Source organism: Chelmon rostratus, chromosome 11 (genome assembly GCF_017976325.1).
Source record: "Chelmon rostratus isolate fCheRos1 chromosome 11, fCheRos1.pri, whole genome shotgun sequence".
In the NCBI taxonomy this organism is placed as follows: Eukaryota; Metazoa; Chordata; class Actinopteri; order Chaetodontiformes; family Chaetodontidae; genus Chelmon; species Chelmon rostratus.
The window spans coordinates 27,725,461-27,745,751 of NC_055668.1; the positions used below are offsets into that span (position 1 = coordinate 27,725,461).

Here is a 20,291-nt window from a genome sequence, read left to right on the forward strand (position 1 = left end):
AGTGGTGGTGCACTGTTCTATTGTGCAGCAACACCTGCAGAAAATATGACCTTCATGGAAGAGTCATCAGAGGAAACCTGTCCTGCATTGTCACCACAAAATTCAGCATCAGATGTTTGCAAAGGAACAGTTATACGAGTCCTGTGGACTGATGAGGTTAAAATAGAACTTTTTGGCAGGGTAATGATTCTAAATACACCTCAAAATCCTCAATGGCCTGCCTCAAGAGCACCAAGCTGATGGTTTTGCCAAGGTCCTCATAGTCCTCTGACTAAAATGTAATTGAAAATCTGTGGATAAACATCAAAAGAGCAGTGTATGTAAGACTGCCTAAGAATCTCACAAAACTAGAAGGCTATTGCAAGAAAGAAAATCCCCCAAACAAGAACCAAAAGACTCTTCACTGGCTGCAAAAAGCCTTTACAAGCTGTGATAGTTGCCGAAGTACTATGTACTGACCATGCAGGTTGCCCAAAGTTTTGCTTCTGGTCCTTTTCCTTTTTTGTTATTTTGAAACTTTAAATGCTAGAAATCCAAAAATAGTCTTCCTTAAAATACAGAAGAAATGTATCATCTTTAATGTTGTGCTTTTTGGAAATGAGGCCATCTTTTACTTGCTTAGCTATTCACACTAACAGAAATTTCTACCAGGGTGCCAAACTTTTTTCATGCCACTCTTAGTCCACTTTAAACCTTGTCATGTGTATTATCGTGTTATTTAAACCTTGTGATGTGTATATTGTTATTGTTGTTTTAAAAATACATGTGCTGAAATATTTTTTTAGACCAGGGTGCTGGTAACTCATGGCTTCAGCTTCCTGTCCAAAGCAGACCTTGTCCTGGTGATGGAGGAGGGTCAGATCTCTGAGATGGGCTCTTACACAGAGCTGATGGACAGGAAGGGAGCCTTTGCCAAGTTCATACACACCTTCAATGTAACCCAGTGCAGAGAGAACTCCACCCCCAGAGACAAGAGTAAGGGCCCTTTGCATGCTGCTTGAGTTTCCAGTTATTTCTACAACTCTGACTTTTCTCTGAACAGATACTTCTTTGTCACAAAAAACATTCATGAAGTTTGGTTCTTTTGTGACTTTTTTATGGGTTAATAGAAAAAGTGCCCAAATCTTGGTTGTTCACATAAAATGCCAATAAAATATATTTATGTTTGTGGTCGGAACGTGACAAAATGTGGAAAAGTTCAAGGGGTATGAATACTTTTTCAAGCCACTGTGTGTGTGTGTGTGTGTGTATATATATATATATAGTCACTCTTTGTGACAATCTGGCTGAGCCCTATGTAGAACAGCAGTGGCGATAGTGTATCACCTTGACCACCTTGGTAAATGCTGCACTTGTTGGTGTCTGGTGCAATTGGCTTTGAGTTGGCCTACGGGGTCATTTTCAACAGCCTCATTGAGTTCCTGATGAAGGCTCTTAGTGTTGTGCAATTCCAAGCATTCCAGGATCCATGTGTGTGGCATTGACTCATAAACTCTCTTGTAGTCAATCCAGGTGGTGCTAAGGTCGGTCTGTCTGGTTTTGCAGTCTTGGTTGACTGCTCTGTCGATGAGTATCTGGTGCTTGTCTCCCCTGGTAATGCTACCAATTCTTTTCTGAGCCCCACTCATGTATTGGGCCATATGCCTATTCATCTTATTCAGCTATGATGCCGTCCACTCTGGGTGGGTCCCATCCATCAGTAGTTGGTTCATCTGTACTGCCGGGCGTTCATGGAGTGCAGTTAGCTTCTTTAGCCACTATCTAGGCCTCTAACCTCCTTCTCCATGGGGGATATTGCTCCTTATGCTGTTTTAGCCAAGCATCTGTAAAATCACTGTTGCTGTGGTGTACATCAGCGGACTGATCTCTGTAATGGTTCTGGTATGGATAGTTCGTGCTGCTGCACTCACATTTTTAAGCAGGCTTACAAAGTGTACTTCATCACTCAGTCATGGTAGTCGGGTCCAGGGGTGCCGGGTGCTTTACTCAATCATGATCTTCAATCTCAGGTCAGTTGCTCCTGTGTAAATTGTAGGTTGCTGGTACCAAATCTCAGAGTGTGGGGAGGATGATTGTACCTCCCCTCTAACCTGTTGTCCTCTCCCTCTTGCTGTAGTATTATTGTTGTTGTACCTCATCAATCTCTAGTTGTGATAACAGCTGCTGGCACTGTGCTGGCAGTTGTTTTATTGTTAGTCTCGATGTTGGGTTTTGAAGCATCCAGTTATCCCACATCCTCTTCATGTACCCCCTCTCTCTAGGGTTACTTGTCTGGTAGCATTCCAAGAGTTACAGGTTTTCTGCTCTAGTCCATCTATGTCTAGTTCCAGTAGCCCACTTCACATCAGGGCACCCTGGTTCCTTAATGCCTGATGCAGACCTACACATATATATATATATACAGTAATCCCTCGCTATATCGCGCTTCACTTATCACTGCTTCGCGGATTTTTTTTACAGTGTTTTTTTTTTTTTTACAGCGCTTTGAAGGTGACATGTCCGTTTATAAAAATCTTCTTGCTCAGAAAAAGAAAGAGTGCCGACAACTACCCATAACTATGTTCTTCTCTCGGGCAAAGACTCCTGCGCAGCCTTCAGTAGAAAAAGACGCTACAGCGCAGCGGAGTCAGGACGAAGAGGCACAGCTGGATGGACTGTGAAATACGCGAGTGACAATATTTCCTGTTTTGTATCATAGTTTTTGTTAAAAAAAAACGTTAATATTTGCATTTATTAAACGCATTTTAGGCGTGAAAACAAGTTTTGGCGTTTTGTTTCATTCTATAGTACAATATTGCATTGTAAAATAATAGTAAAAATGAAGATATATCTACTTCGCGGATTTCACTTATCGCGGGTTATTTTTGGAACGTAACCCCCGCGATAAACGAGGGATTACTGTATATATTTAGTTTACTTAATAGTCACACTCTGTCTTATTGGGCACTAAGACAGTTAATTGAACTAAACAGAAACAAAACAAAACTATAAGGAGAAAAACAACAGTCAGTAAATTAACCACAAGTCAGGAAAACAACACTAGTTACATGTCGTTACCTGTGAAGCATCTGAGATTTGTTAAATAACTTCAGTTATTAACACTTTTCATTTCATAAATGCCTCTACAGAAATTACACAAAGACTGAATATTTGAAATTTTAAGAACTAGGCGGAGATGTAGCAGAATTTAGGAGACTGCAGTCTACTTATATTACACTTACACTGGTCATTTTGTGTTGTATGTGTGTATAATTTTGTATATTTGTGTGTATACTTGTGTATATTCATGTATATTCTTATAATTGTGTATATTTGTGTGTTTGCAGGCAGCAGGAAGGCTGTACCTCGTCCCAGCATGACTGATTTCTCCATTGATCTTTCTCAGGAGCAGCTGATCAGGTATAAACACAAACTTCAGATGAAACTCTAAACAGTTTCTGGAGGAGTAACTCAGGCACAAGTGGCCTGGAAGCTGAAGAATGGAGGGCTGAACAGGGGCAGAGCAGGTCTCCTGGCCTGGGGTCAGAACTGAAGGGCAGAGCAGACCTGGAATGAAACCAGGAGGATCAAAAGACGAATGAAGCCGCACTGGAGGATGTGAGAGAGGATGACCAGGAGGTTGGGTTACTTTGGATGACTCAGAAGCTGAGTAGAATGGCAAGACTGGCTGTGAAGGCAGGACCTCTCATAGGGCTGGGCAGGCAGGAGGCCGGTCGAAGGCAGAAGGCCCCTGGAGGTTGGGCAGGCCACTGTCAAAGGTGGAACCCTTCTGCAGGACAAACTGGAGACTGGCGACATAGAACCCCTCTGGAGGTCAGGTTGGAAGCTTGCAATGTAGATGGAGCACCTCTGGACACCACTAACATGGCTGGAATGTGTGACCAGAGACCAATGGTAGGAGATCTGAGCTGAGGTATCAGAAACAGGGGAGATGTCAACAACTCAGACTAAGGAATGGCAGAGATGTCATCCGGGGTGCTAAGCAGCAAGACTTCCATGGCGCTGGGCGGAAATGAAAATGAAGAACTGGGTGCTGAGATGTATGATGTTGGCGGGAGGCATGCTTTCCTCTGGAGGGCTTCCCAGGTGGCTCCAGGAAAAGATCAAGCAGAAAGCTGGCTGGTTTCATGCTAGCCGACGGCTTAACTGGCTGGAGGCTTGATGGTCTGGCTCTGGTGCAAGGTCCAGCCGAAAAGAGACAAGGGAGCTGGAAATGAAGGAGCCAGATGACGGGGGGCTCAATGTCTTTGGGAGCCTCGCTTTCTTGTAGGGGCTGTTCTGGTATCTAACCCCCAGAAGGGAGATTCCTGGGAATCATTTTAGATGGAATCTGACAGGAAGTTAATCCACTTGGGAACAGGAACTGGCTGGAGGCTAGTAGGGTGTTATCTAGCTGACTCAGCAGTTGGAGCCGACAGAAGGTTAGCAGATCAGTGGCTCAGGAGCTGGAGGTCACAGGAGGTAGTCAGCTGGAGAGAATCTCATTGACTGTTAGCAGTTCAGGAGGTTGGCTCAGAACAGAAAGGCTACAGGCTAACCAGCCCAAGCCTAATTGACCTCGACCAACACCGGCTATGACTGGGAGATTGCTTTCTGGATGCTAGTAGGCAGGAGTGATGGTTGGCTGGAAGCAGGCTGGATGCTATTAATTATTTATCTGTGTGTTTATTTTCATGTGTTTGTGTATGTTTGTGTGTTCCAGCCATGATATGAGTAGTGCAAGTGTTCAGATGATGGAGGCCGATCAGGACATCGACAACGAGGACGCTGGGAAACTTACAGAAGCTGACAAGGCTCACACAGGGAGGGTGCGTCCTTCTTCTCACCAATAAGAGTAATGCTTATATCAACACTTAAAATACATTACAGAAATCAAAAATAACTTGATTTCATCCACTGTTGGACCGATTTACCAAAACATAAAAACTGCGTTTTGGTGAGATTAATTCATTTGCTATTCAACCAAATAGTTCTTGTTACTAAAGAACTAAAATGAGGAACAAAAGCTAAGGAACTAAATTAAGTAGGTAACCTGAGAAACTAGAATTTTAAAGTGGGGAACTCAAATGAGGAACAAACTGGAGGAATGAAAGTGAATAACAAATCTCAGGACCAAAACTCAGGAATTAAATTGAATAATTGCCCATAAACTCCAACATGCCGCAGCTGATGTGCAGTGTGTTTCAGAGGCATCCCAGAAGCGGCTCTCCATTCTGCTCTGTGGAGAAAGTGTCTCGTGTATTTTTGAGAGAAGCGTCACAGAGAACATCAAGCAATGCAGGAAGTCAGACACGGGAGTGGCATCAAGAATCCAGTCAACTTTAACATTAACACAACAGACAAAAAAGAAACCATGTAACTACGTAGCCTACTTACCCATAGTAGAAGTACAAACATCAAGGAAAAAGGGCCAAACCAGGAAAATCTGAGGAAGTCAACAAAATCAGTGAGGCAAAATGACCTGCATCTGAAACACTGAAGCCACATGGAGGATGGAACCTCCAGCCTAAAATGAGAAACTGAACTCAGGGACTAAACTCTGGAACTAACTTGAGTAAATAACCTGAGGAACCAAATTCAGGAACCATATTCATAATTACACACAGAAAATAAAATCTGAAACTTCCAGTAACTTATTGTTTTCTGATTGTGTTTCCACTGGATAATCAGTGATAATATGGCAAATCTATCTGATAATGGATTGCAAAACACTTAGGATGTAGTTTTCACACACAAAGAAAATCTTTTATAGACTGCAGAGAATAACATTTAAATGGATGTAACGAATGAACGAAAACAAGACCTTCAGACTTTGAACAGGGACTAAAAACACAGTGTCTCTCTGAGATTTAATATACAGGACATGCTTGAGATTAACAAAGTTGTCCTTCTGTTGCCAGGTGAAGCTGCAGATGTATAAAGAGTACTTCAGGACCGTTGGCTTGACCTTCATCATGACCATCATCTTCCTCTGTGCCTTCCAGCAGGCCGCCTCGTTGGCTTACAATTACTGGCTGAGCCTGTGGGCCGACGAGCCGTCTGTCAATGGCACACAGAGTGGACACGAACTGAAATTGTGTGTGTTTGCAGCTCTCGGCTTCACTCAGGGTGGGTCGATGGTCATTATACATCAGACAGACAGACAGTTTGACCAGAAAGAGTGAAACCTACAAACTACTGCAGGACGGCACATGGTGCCATAGAAATAACAATAAAACTGTAGATTCTCAGTTTTGAACACAGAGTTGAAGCTGACATTAATCAGCTTGTCTGAGTCTTGAAAAGACACTAAAATAAAATTTCACTAAAAGCTGTACAGTTTTTGAGTTGAAGACCCTGTGAACTCGGGTATTTCTCTGACAGAAACAGAGATCTGAGTTCACTCAGTCATAAAAGCTGAACCTGTGACTGATTTTGTGGAGAAGAAAGAAATGTTGACTTTCCTGACCTCCTGAAGTTGTCCGATCTTTCAGCCCTTCTAACCCGATGCCAAGTTTAAGCAGTTATCTAAAGGTTTGATCCATTAAACAGTCACATGGAGAAAGCTCTGACCCATGTGACAACTCAGAGTTTTGTTTGTCACCCCTGGTAATCAGTCTGTGAGCTCTGTGATAACCTGTTATATTCTGTTTAATTAGATCTGTCATGTGATAGACTGTCTCATGTCATCTCCTTGTGGCTTGATTTCTGTATTTTAGGGTTGGCCACATTTGGTACAACGCTCGGCATCGCTCTAGGTGGTATCGTAGCATCCCGACACCTTCATGCTGATCTCCTCCACAGTGTCCTGCACTCGCCCATGTCCTTCTTTGAGGTGACGCCAAGTGGAAACCTCCTGAACCGCTTCTCCAAAGAGATCGATGCCATTGACTGCATGATTCCTGATGGGCTGAAGATGATGCTGGGCTACCTATTCAAGCTGCTGGAGGTCTGCATCATTTTGTTGCTGGCCACACCCTTCACAGGGCTGGTGCTCCTACCCCTCACCTCTGTCTACATGTTTATACAGGTAAAGGTTTCTTCTAAATGTTATTTGGACATCTGAGGTTCAGCTGACCCCTCATTGTAATTATTACTTTCTATGGTTCTGGTCTCCAGAGTTTCTATGTGGCATCATCATGTCAGCTGCGACGACTGGAGGCTGTCAGTCGCTCGCCAATCTACACACACTTCAACGAGACAGTTCAGGGTGTCACTGTTATCCGAGCCTTTGGCGAACAACCACGCTTTGTCCTGCAGGCCAACCGTCGCATCGATAATAACCAGGAAGCATATTTCCCTCGCTTTGTTGCCACCAGGTTCATTCAAACTACTACTACTACTACTAATTATTTATTTTAAAGACATCTCTGATTTTTTTAATATTTTTGTATTTGTTTTTTTTTTTTTGGTTTCTTTAAGGTGGCTTGCGGTGAATCTGGAATTTTTGGGGAATTTGTTGGTTTTGGCTGCAGCCATTCTGTCAGTGCGAGGTCGGGATGAACTCAGCCCAGGAATTGTGGGATTGGCAGTGTCACATTCTCTCCAGGTTACAATCTGTGAAACCTCTCTTTATTCAACCTTTTTCTAAACCAGGAACGGATCAAATGGTCCTTAGTGAGTTTAAAGAGGTTAAAAACTTAAAAAGAATGTTTCTATAGGTCAGGTAGAGAATACATTGTCAAAATAGCTTGCATAAAAATTTGAGAGTATTAAGAAGTAAAACAATTTGCCAGAAACCAGACCCCTTACTCTACAACTTTAGTAGTAGTAGTACTTCAGTTTGCCATGAAAATATCTAAAAATATACCCAAAACTGAACATCTGCCAGGTATCTAACACAAAATGCTACTTTAAACACCAGCAGTGTTCACAAGCAGTTTATCAAATACAAAACTGTCAAAAGTAAAAAAAAAAAGAATAATATGTAATATTTGTCATCCTCCATAAAAAATTACAACCACCTCAGAGCAGGTGTGACAGATAATGCAACATTTGTTTTTGGCATCAAACTAACCACAAAGCCAAAGCCATTATAGCCAAATAGCAAAGATATAGTCCCTCACCAGCAGCACAGCAACACTTTTGTTTGTGGGTCATAGATTCTGATGCCTCCACTCAAAAGACAGAATCTCTTTAACTCCTATGTCACATGTGAAACAACAACATCAGGTAAGCTTCAGATAAATGACGTTTGTGTTAGCTGACATGCAGGACTTACTCAGAGGTACTGCTGCCTTCACTATAAGCTCTGGCTGTGCAGTGTTAAATAGGAGCTTCTCCTCCTGTTTCATGTGAAAGACAAACAAACAAAGAAAGTGTCTTATGAATGATGGTGTTTGTGTTTTTGTAGGTGACAGGAATCCTGAGCTGGATTGTTCGATCCTGGACTGATGTGGAGAACAACATTGTGTCAGTGGAGAGAGTCAAAGAATACCACAACACACCAAGAGAGGTCTGCTGCTGTACAACAGGATGTTGTTTAAATTGCTTGTAGTCCAACAGAGACGAGCATCTTTTTTTTCTTTGATTTTTAACTCTGGAGAATCATTGAGGACATACCCTCATTTCGGATTAAAAGAATCACTGTAAGAGAATGCATATGCTTAAAGCCAGCAGGAACACACTTGACAGCATCCACTGAGTATGACTTTGTCCAATAAGTAATCATAAACCCCTATGAATCTAGGGGTTTAAGAATGGATGTCAAGGCTTGTCTACAGATAACATCACCAGAATCTAAGACAACCAAGACAACCAATTTTCCTATAACCTACTGGTTATAGGAAAATGAGCTCTGTTTCTGTAAATATATCCAACTTTTCGTCGAGGCTTGCTGACAAGTGTGTGAATATGAAATTTGAATGTAACCTTTTGATCCAACCAGACTGGCCAAGTATGTGTGCAAGGATGTTGACTACAGTTTAAACATTGCCTACATTGCAACCTCATGCCATTTCTGGATTTGAAAGCGTATAGGTTAAATAAGACTCGGGCAGAGTCACAGGAGGATTTACTCACAACCAGAGTTTTAGGGTTTGGTTTTTAGGATTATTCGGCTTGTGTTTACGAGGGCCATTACTGATCAGTACAGGAATGTCAAATACATGAGCAGAGACTAAGACTGGACGGACAGAACGGGGGTGTTCTGACTGTCATATTATAATGTGGTGAATGCTTTGCAAATATGTAGTGACAGTTCATAGCTGAAATTATTGAGTGAGGAAATCATTTCTAAATAGATCTGATCTGTTGTAGAAGGGGGTGAAGTTGTCCTCATAGGGGTTGTTACAGGTACCGCAGTAGTCCTTAAGACAGATATGCAGCTGCTTTAATCAGCTTTGCGTTACATCACCAATGGGGCTGAGAAAGGGCCTGAAATTCTGCACTGTTTGCTTGTGTTCAAAATACTGTCCATGGCACAGACAAAGTCCTTCCCTCCTGGGCTTGAAACTTGTGCATGGAGAGACTCTGGCATGGAGCAGCATAGGAGGTGCTTGCCTCTCACCCTCAGGCCCTTCACCATGGTCTAGGGCTTCAGGGTGTCACTTGGTGAACTTGGGCTTGGTTTCAAGGCTCGACCATGCATCTTCTTTCACAGCTGGTGGGGCATCAGATGAAGCATAGTCACCTACAGCAAGACTTGTCCCAGACCAAGGAGAGGTGCTTTCAGAGTCTGACGGGACTAAACCTAAATACATTTAGCATGAAATGTGCGTAGCCTGGACATTGGCAATTGTGGAGAGGTGTTCGTAGAACTCATCCTTCCTCCTCAGATTGTTTTGCAGGTGACAGATGTCTTCAGAAATCTGTGAATCGACAGGGTAACGATCTCACACTCACACCCCTGGTCAAAGTCATAGCTTGCCCTGCCACTAGGCTAAAGACAGGCCTTGCCAAGCCAGCAGCAACAGGAGCAGGTTTAGAGCAACGGTGAAATTTGCAATCAGTCTCTCAAGTGGAAGTCCACAACTGATAAAGGCAAGAGAATATCAGAGTGTTGAGGAGATACAATCTGGCAAGAATCTCTGTCTTGGTGCAATAGCTAGCTAGTCTGGCGGTGTTACAAGTGGAGGAATCTGCGATTATAAACAACCCAGAGAAGACCAGGTAAGGGTGGGTAGCAATAGTGCAGCAACAATGGAATCCAATCATGAAATGAACAAAACTAGGCTGTACTTCTAGAAATAAGATGAAAGGCTGAGCAAAGAAACATGAACAAACCGTATCAGACCAAACGCAGAGTTATGCAGGGAGACGGAGTGTCTTGTAGATCACCTTTAACAGCAAGTTTATTTGAACTAAAAGTATAAAAGTGTGTTTTATTATTGTTTTATTGTTTCTTTTGTACCCTCATTGTGATTTTACTTTTGTTTCTGACGTTTTATTTTGGAGCTGCGTATGTGTATCATGCAGCCCTCCTCATATGATGTGTCTGCACAGGCAGCGTGGACCCTTGAGGGCAGTTTGCTGCCAGCTGCCTGGCCGACCACAGGAAACATACAGTTTGAAGACTATGGACTGCAGTACCGTAAAGGTTTGGACTGGGCTTTAAATGACATCTCCATCAACATCCAGGACAGAGAAAAGGTCAGCAATGATGAGTCAGAAAACCTTCATATTCATCACAAAGCAAGTTGAAATATGTCAGGACAAAATACACAGGGGAAAAATACAAATATTGTTAGAAAGAAATATACAAACAGTTAAAAATTAAAATTAAAAGTGTAAGTTATTAAACACAATGTAACACTGTTTTCAATTATTATTATTATTTTTTTTACTTGATGTGTTGATAAATCAACTCATATAATCTGAATATTTATTCATTAAAATGATGAATTTGCAGGTGGGGATTGTTGGAAGGACAGGAGCAGGGAAGTCATCTTTGGCTTTGGGGATCTTCCGGATTCTGGAGGCAGCAAAGGGACGAATCTTCATCGATGGGATCGACATTGCTCAGATCGGTCTTCATGATCTCCGCTCCAGAATCACCATAATTCCTCAGGTCAGTACTACAAATACTGCAGCACACTCCAAAATCTGTAGCACAAACACAGGAATGTAAGAAACTGCAAGATACTGTAATGCTAGTGATGAAAGTAGTTATGAGTTGTGGAGACAATTTCGAGTACATGCATGGTTTTGGACTCTTTTCAAAGGTAACGCTCTGAACTTTTATCCCCAGCAGTCAGAATCACTGTTCTACACTGTGGTAGTTGCACTGAGTAATAGAAGTATGAACACACTGAAGTAGAAGGTTTGCCACCTGAATATTTTTTTGGAAATAGATGCATGCAGATGACTATATCAGAGACTTATTACCTGGAAAACACAATGGGACCACAGCATGAAGCCTTACCTTAGTCCAAGTTGAATAAAATAAATGAAAAATGAATAAATGATACAATACCACAGAAATATTTTCATATGTTTTCTCTAATCATATATCCAGGTGTTCTCCAAAACAGGCAGTGTATTATATTTATCTATATAAATATCTAAATTTATATACATGAAATCCAACTTTTGCCCATTTGTATTAACCTTCAGTGTATCTATAGCTATATTTTGGCTTTATATCTTTATATTGAGGCCATTTACTATATTTATCACTTCAAACTGTGTGTAATATCCGTAATATCCCTACAGTGCACTGTGTCAATAGATGGGAAGAACAACATCCTTAAATGCTTCTATTCCTGATAAATACTGCCCATGGGCCAGCCATCGGGATGGTAGCTTTTTTTGTACCTTTGGTACATGAAATGCAGCTCCAAAGTGCTTTACATCAAAGGAAGCACATGCACAAAGTGCTTCACATAAGAAATTATGTAAAATAAGAAAGAGAATACAACCACTTGATAATAATACAGAAAAGACAATGTATAAAATAAGTTTGAAAAGAAAAGTTCTGAATAATAGTAATAAAATTAAGTTAAAAATAGAGTACATAGAATGCATAAAAGCAGGTAAAATGCAGCAGTTGAAAAGAAGTACAGCAGTGCATAATTGAAAGGCTACTTAAAGGCTAATTTGAAGAGACAAGTTTTTAGCTTTTTAAAAAAAATATTCAGCAAGCTGCTTTCCTGATATCTACAGGTAGTGTGTTCCAGAGCTTTGGCGCATCATTTACAAAAGCTACACCCCTGATTTTCTTTCAGCTGTTGCTGTGCATCTCCAGTAAACCAGAGGCAGATGATTGCAGTGCTCTTGAAGGATTTTGCAATGTAGCTTGGTCCTAGCACATCAGGGGCCTTGTATGCAAGATGGACTGTTACAGGAAGCTAGTGCAGAGCAGCTAAAACTTGAGTAATGTGCTCTCTTCTCTTTCTCCCTTTGATGTATGTGTGAAACCAGTTTAACAGACAGTCAGAAAGACCGACCAACTGTTGATTGGTTTTATAACAGCGGCTCTGACTCAATGAAATACTGTCGAACAGCTGCTTTAAAAATGCTGTAGGTACAGGGTCAGCACAGGAGGTGGACCAGTCAGTGACAGTTTTGCACAGCTCAGATAATGTAATACAGGTGAATCTTTCCATGGTTCTATCTGCTTTACAGGGTTTGCTGAGGTTGTTTGTGTTCACATCAGCAGCAATACTGGCTCTGATTGAGGTTATTTTGTTATTTAAGAACGATGAAAGTTCTTCACAGTTTGATGCAGAGAACTGCGGATGGGTGGGGGCAGTGTTGAGTAGCTGGTCAATAGTGGAGAATAATATTCTACTAGTTCCCAGCATTCTTTATAATAATCTTGGAAAAGTAATCCTTTCTTGGCAGACGTATTGCTTTATTCTAGACAATCATGGCTTCTTTGTATACATTAGAGTGAACTGTGAGACTAGTTTTCCTCGACAGATTCTCTTCCTCTCATTAACACTGCTGTTGGACATTCTGTCAGTCCAACTCTTTTCAGCCTTCAGTGGGGCAACAGCATTTAAAGCAGATGATATGGTGTTGTTGAAATTTTAATTTAATTAAACCATGTCATGGCTGTATGATTCAAATGATCTCATAATGTTCCACAACATTGCTTCAGCCTTGTCATCTAGCAATCTCTTTCTTTTAGTTTTTGTTGAGATAAGGTTAGCAGTGATAAACACATATTGATGGTTATCTTATTTAAATATTTGAGAAATAATAAAAGTAATAAAAAAAATATGGTGGTAGCCTTCTGTTTCTTTCATTACATTGAGTTCCTGTGATTTATAAGCATCTGGGATCCACTTCCTCAAACTTTTGGTGGGAAAAAAGGAAATCAGCAACAGAGAAAAAAAAGAAAATGCAGAGAGCAAGCAGGAAAAGTGTCGAGCAGGAAGGTAATGAAGACACATATAGTACTTCATGCCATCCCTGCAGTCATGAGTACTTCACATAGACAGTAAGACTGTATTGGACATGAAGTAGGGAACAACATATATACAAATCTCAAAGAAAAAAAGGTGTGTACTGAGTGAACCAACTTCAGTAAATGAATCAACACTAGTTTGTTACCAGACTCCCATCATGAATCACTGCACAACACAACAGTTCTAATGTGCTTCTAATCATTTCTAATCATTATTATGAAGAACTCATGACAGACTGTTAAATGTAGAATGAAAAAAGAGTTCAGATGGTGCCTCACTGTCAACTGATAATGTTAATTTCTATCATGGCTGATGTGGAGGTGTCCAGCTGAGGGATAGCACAAAGTTATATTGTGTCAGAGTAAAATGTTTCAAAATGACCTCTGGTTTCCCATTCCCAGGATCCGGTGCTTTTTTCTGGTTCCCTGAGGATGAATCTGGACCCTTTTGATACACGTTCAGATGAGGATCTGTGGAAAGCTCTGGAACTAGCTCATCTCAGCAGCTTTGTGTCTGCACTGCCACAAAAGCTGAACCATCACTGCTGTGAAGGAGGAGAGAACCTCAGGTAGATCAACCTACAACACCCCTGGACTTAAGTGGCCAGCAGCTGGGGGTGATGTATTGGAATGATCAGAAGGTGATCTGGAGGGAGATGGACTGATTGTGTCATATTTTGTTGATTGTTTTTGTCAGTCTACACAGTGACCTTAACATGCCAATGAGAGGCTACATTAATTATTTTACTGTAGTTAGTTTTCTCGATCTATTTACAGTGTTCTCCTGTTTCAAAGATCACTTCATTTCATCTACTATGAAGCACATTGTCAGGTGTTATGTTTTTGTCTGCAGTCTTGGTCAGCGGCAGTTGCTGTGTTTGGCCAGAGCTCTCCTGAGGAAGACAAGGATCCTGGTTTTGGATGAAGCTACAGCAGCTGTGGACCTGAAAACAGACCAGCTGATCCAGTCCACCATTCGTACTCAGTTTGATGACTGTACAGTCCTAACCATAGCTCACCGCCTCAACACCATCATGGACTACACAAGGTACCGACTGAACTGCTTTGATATAGAGTGGCTAATGTCAGCAGGAACAACGGATGCAGTTGTTATTTCATTATCTTGGAGTTTGTCTATTTTTTGTTTTGCACTTGGAAAAATTGGTTAATGTCCTAGCCAAAGTTTCTGTTATTGCAAACATAAGAAATGGACATTGTTTTGTATTTAATTATTTATTTCAGGGTGGTGGACTGTATGTGTTTTTAGGCCACAGTAAAAATCCAAAAAGATAGATCCAAAAGTCAAAATCATCATATACTAGCATACACAGAAAAATGTATAATTAAAGTACCTAGCTCCCGAACAAGTAATACAAATTGATAACCAAAATAAGAATGAATCAAACAGTAAACTGTAAAAGAAACTAGCACATACAGTAAAATAAAATTAAAAAAACATTTAAAATAGAGTAAAAATTAATGGTGAAACAATTTAAAATGTAATGAGTTTCAGTCTTGAGTGTGCATTTCAGAATAATCAAACAATATAAGCAGTGCATCATAATATATGTAATTTAAGGTGACATCAGTGTGACAGTGATGCATGGCAGCAGTATTGTTACTTTAGTTTATTTCAGACATATATACACTTCATTGCAACAAAAGGAAAAAAAAAGATCCAAATTTCCCAAAATTAATGCATCTTAAGTTACACAATTCATGGTGTCAAGTGGGAAGAAAGAAACGAACAAGAAATACATATATATACTCATGCAAATACATATCTCTTTTTCTCTTTTTTCAATTACAGCCATAACTCCTAAATATAAATCCACATGATTTTTTGAACATAACAAAGGAAATACATTGCTTGAGTTTGAGATCAGCACTATTTCACAGCTGAACCCCTTTAAAAGAAATACATCTGCTTTTCATTTTCTCTTCTTCCATCTCTCAACTCATATTTACTCTCAGACACTCTGAAAAACTTACGCACACTCTCTGGTAGTGTTTTATTTTTTTTACTTTAAACATGATTTGTATTGTTCTATAATAATCCAAGTATCTAAACTTCAAAACATGAGATTTTAAAATAATGGATTTGTATCATAATAACCAGCTTTGTTTATGATGCGTACGGCTCGTTTTTGTTGTAACACAATTTTATCAGTTGTGGTTTTAAAACGTATATTTTATAAGTTATATATATATATGTGTGTTTGTTCGGTCACAAGTTCAGGACCTAAGTGGTCGAAGGGAGGAAACTAACGCCTCTTTGGCCACAGCACAGAGAGGAGTATGTCGTTCGGGTGACTGAATTCTTTAATGATCCTCTCAGTCATCGTCCTGCACCTCCGAGTGAAAATGTCTGGTAGGACTGAGAATTTACATCTGACAGTATGTCCTGGTGACTTCACCACCCTCCGCAGTGCCAGGCAGTCCCAATTGGTGGTGTTCCCAAAAAAGATCATGATTTTGCCTGTCAGGATTCTCTCTGTGGTCCAGGTATAGCAAGCCTTTAGCACCTTGATGGGCAAACTCTTAATTGTTCAGAGTCTGCTGTTAATTTGGCACAGAGAACCGAGGAAGACTCCTCTGGCTGAATGGCGTGGTTTCGTCAGGCATGTTTCCACTGAGCAGAGGATGTTATAGTCCCTTATGTGCATTTGGTAGTTCATTCTGGCCCTGAGGTCATCTAGCTTGTTTCTCTACAGACTGGATGTTGGTTAGTAGAATGCTGGGAAAGATTCAATTCAAGATTCAAGATTCAAGAGTCTTTATTGTCATTGCACATGTCAATGAAATTTTCATTGCAACCCCCATGTTAGATGGTAAGAAAGATAAGACTAGAAAGAGTGAATAAAATTAAGATACTACAATAAAATAAAATAAACCAACATGTAATAAAAAAAAATATTCGTGAAGCAATTAAAAATATAACAGAATGAAAATATACTTAGGCAATAAAATATACTAAACAATAAACAATAAAATATGGAAGTGAAATGTGCAAACAGAATAAAATATACAAGCAGAATAAAATATAAAATATACACAGTGAAATGTACCGACAGAATAAAATATGCCAATGAAACTGAAATGTGCTGATATACTAAAATGTATATAATTATAGTATATGTGTGTACATAAAAGTCAAGTACACAGAAGGTGCAGGTGGCGGTAGAGGTGTAGGTGTAGGTGTAAAGTGCGGTGTGCAGTGTTCACAGTTCACACAGTCTCTCACTGCAGTGAGGGGCTGCTGGGGGTGACAGCTCTAACAGCTCTGGGGAAGAAGCTGTCCCTCAGTCTGTTAGTGGTGGTGCGGATGTTCCTGTACCGCTTTCCTGATGGAAGCGGTACAAACAGTCTGTGGCCCGGGTGGCTGGGGTCCGTGGCGATGGATCTCGCCCTCTCTCTGACCCGACCTTCATATATAGAGTCTAGGTCAGGGAGGGGGCAGCCCACGATGCCCTGTGCAGTTTTAACCACCCGTGCCAGTTGTTTCCTCTCCTGTGCCGTGCAGCTGCCATACCACACTGTCACACTGAGGCAGAGGATGCTTTCAATTGTGGCCCTGTAGAAGTTAACGAGCAACCGAGAGGAGAGTCCAGCCCGTTTCAGCTTCCTGAGGAAGAAGAGCCTTTGTTGTGCCTTCTTCACCAGGCGGGAGGTGTTCATGGACCAGGAGAGGTCAGTTGTGATGTGGAGGCCCAGGAACCTGATGTTGTCCACACGCTCCACCACTTCTCCGTCCATGAGGAGGGGGGCGTGATCCGTCTTCCTGGACCTCCTGAAGTCCACAATGACCTCCTTGGTTTTCCCTGTGTTCAGCACCAGGTTGTTGGCTGAACACCACTGGGTGAGCTGGTGTATCTCCTCTCTGTAGTGGGTCTCGTTGTTATCTGAGATGAGACCCACTACTGTAGTGTCGTCCGCAAACTTCACGACTGTGTTGGTGGGGTGGATGGCAGCACAGTCGTGAGTAAACAGGGTGAAGAGGGCTGGGCTGAGCACACAACCCTGTGGCGTGCCCGTGCTGAGGACCAGAGGGGATGATGTGATGTTCCCTATGATGTCCTTGGGTCCTCAGCCTGTTGCCGATAGCTGATCATTTCTCTTGGTGCCCTCTTTGTATCTTCAGGCTGACATCTTCTTTCTTCTTCTTAATTGTTGTTGTTGTCCACCCTTAGGATCACACTGGTTTGCTGCATGTTATGAAGTGATAACTAAAGTGGTGGGTGCAAAAGAGTGGATTAAAATAATGCAATAAAATAAATGAAGACAAAGTACTAAAAACAGCACTCCATCGACTGTAACTCATCTTTGTTTTGTCTGACAATCCTCAGTCTTGTCTTTCTGGCATCCTGTATTCTGTGTGACTCATGTTGTGGTTTCTGACTTGTCTTTCCTCAGGATCATAGTGATGGACAGAGGCTCCATTGCAGAGATCGACTCCCCTTCTCAGCTCATTGGCCTGCAGGGTCACTTCTATCAGATGTGTCTTGAGGCTGGTTTGGCCTGACATATACTGTGAAACTATTTTGATGTTGGACAAATGTACAGATCATCTTTATTAATGACATGATGACATTCATTCTCCTCTTAGTGGTACGGAATCAAAACCTGAATATGTGAGGAAAACCCCATTCCAGTGTATATGGACTTACTTTACAGGTGTAGTCATGTGGCCATGTAAGACAAATGTGAGATCAGTCTTATCTAATGTGAGATTATCCAAGTTAGATTTAAAGTAGTTTTGCTGGACCTTTAGAGTATTTAAAGATGCATTTCATTTCATAAATGAACACCTATCCAAGCTTGTTTTGAGGGTCTACTGGTATTCAGGCCAGGCTCTGTTTCCAGATTTCTGACTGGGACTTGTATTGGACAAACTGTTACACATTGACATGAAGTCACTTAGAATGAGCGATGTAACTATTTTGCTAATACAATGTATGTCCCAACTTAGAGCCTTGACTTTACCAGTGTGTTTCATTTAAAAAAAATCTGGTTTTCTGTTGTATGAGTTCAGTGAAGGATGCCAGAAATAATGTTTCAGCTGAACAAGTAAAAATCAGTGACAATGTTATTATTTTGGTGGCTAGCTTGTTAGCTAAATTAGCACTTGTGACTCAAAATTCAGTAGTTACTTAAACATGTGTTGACTTGAACCACAGTTATTGAATAACATTCAGTTGCTGCTGAAAAGTTTAAAATAAGTTTCATAAAGTTTCGGTTTCATAAAATTACAATAAAACAATGTGCATGTAAGTTTCTGTCAGTTATTACTCATATGGACACTGGCTAAATGTGTGGCAATTAAAAGTACTCCATAATTCAATGCAGAGCAGCCTGTGTTTTTTTTTAAAGAAAAAGGTTGATGACAACAATGATGATGCAGCAACTATGCTGAAGCAATGTTGCCTGTTGGAAAAAAAAATCACACACCCAACGTGTCAGCTCAAAGGGCCGTCTACACAAGCAACAAGAAACATGCAGCTAGATTGATGGGTAAAGTTAGGCAGGCTTTGGGTCAGGGGTTAGGGTTAGGGCAGAATCCCAGGCGTTTGGGCCCAGATTTGGGAAGGAGAGTCCAGATTAGAAAGAAGTCCATATAACCTGACTTAAAATTACACATCAATTATTTTTCAAATTTAGTCCCCCTGGCTCCTTAGTTCCCAGCACACGTATCCAATACCGCTCCACCTTCTTACGTTCATGATCAGACCATCTGTTATTGCACTGTAACCCAGCCATCCTGACAGATTATAAACCATGCCTCAGAAAATGTTAAACCGATGTTGCATCATTCTGGTAGACAGGGTATTTCTAGTCTCACCAACATACTTAATACCACATTTCACACAATAGTTGAGGTAGACACAATTCACAGTATTAAGACTAAATCGCTGTCTTATTGGAAACACAGTGTCCTCCCTGTTATTTCTCACAAAAGTGAGTGAGGAAAATTGCTTGTCCAGTAGCTGAGGTCTCCGGGAGGTCAAAGGTCATAGCTTCACTCGCACCAAGATGTCTCTTAAGTTGCGATTCCTCCTGTAGGCTGATATGACCTTAAAATGTGGAAACAGTTCCTGTGCAGCACCATCACAACAGTCCTGAAAATGATCCTTACACGGTCTATTTAACAGTTTATTTCCTGTGCAGAAAGTGGAAATAAGGGGACTAAACTGTTTTTCCAAAAATGTATGTAAACAGTGTCTTAAAAAAGACCTGGAATAGCCTTGTGTTCTCAAAGACTTAAATAACACCCTCACAGCATGTGTTGAGTTGAGCTTTAACCAACTCTCTGAAGGTATGTGCAGGGTTGAAACTACTCTTATACAGTAAGGCATGGGTGTCAGTTTTTTTTTTAAAGAAAACTTTAATATCTAATTTGCCAGTAGTGTGAAAACTGGGGCCCTTGTACACCGTAGTGTCTAGAAAATCAATTGTGGTGTCATTAGTCTGAGACTTAAGGGTTATGAAGGGGTCATGGGAGTTTAACACCTGCAAAAATAACTCAAAGCCCTCTCATGATCTATCCCATACCCCCCAAATATCATCCAGATAACAAAAGTAATATAGTGGTTTGTGTTGGCATTAGACCTTAGACCTCCTCCTCCCATGCAGCCATAAAAATATTGGTGTAAGCTGGTGCAAAACGCTTGCCCATAGCCGTTCCTTTGATCTGGAGGTAATATTTCTGGTCAAACACAAAATCATTTCTTTTCAAATTGATATCTAGTAATTACAGTAAATCATCATCTGGCCTGCAGTGGTCAGGGTATTTCAAGAAAATATTTTTAACTGCACTGATGCCCGCTGTTATATCAATGTTAGTATAGAGGCTATCAACATCCACAGAAAAGAAAAAAGAGGAGGTGGGGATGACAAGTGTCTGAATCAAATCTTGAAAATGATAAGTATCTTTAATATATGCCGGATGTTTGGTGGATAAAGG

General features: G+C 40.9%; 1 protein-coding gene across 1 annotated transcript in view; it reads left to right on the forward strand.

Moving 5' to 3' along the window:
• LOC121614365 (multidrug resistance-associated protein 1-like) overlaps positions 1 to 17,852 on the forward strand; it is a 41,177-nt gene extending 23,325 nt beyond the window's left edge. The window contains exons 18-30 of the mRNA XM_041948196.1: positions 786 to 968; positions 3,323 to 3,399; positions 4,703 to 4,808; positions 5,901 to 6,108; positions 6,699 to 7,009; positions 7,099 to 7,298; positions 7,402 to 7,528; positions 8,333 to 8,434; positions 10,423 to 10,569; positions 10,829 to 10,987; positions 13,733 to 13,899; positions 14,184 to 14,378; positions 17,744 to 17,852. Coding sequence (XP_041804130.1) covers positions 786 to 968; positions 3,323 to 3,399; positions 4,703 to 4,808; positions 5,901 to 6,108; positions 6,699 to 7,009; positions 7,099 to 7,298; positions 7,402 to 7,528; positions 8,333 to 8,434; positions 10,423 to 10,569; positions 10,829 to 10,987; positions 13,733 to 13,899; positions 14,184 to 14,378; positions 17,744 to 17,852 — 2,091 coding nt within the window. The remainder of the gene's footprint in view (positions 1 to 785; positions 969 to 3,322; positions 3,400 to 4,702; positions 4,809 to 5,900; positions 6,109 to 6,698; positions 7,010 to 7,098; positions 7,299 to 7,401; positions 7,529 to 8,332; positions 8,435 to 10,422; positions 10,570 to 10,828; positions 10,988 to 13,732; positions 13,900 to 14,183; positions 14,379 to 17,743) is intronic.
• Positions 17,853 to 20,291: the final 2,439 nt, after the last annotated feature.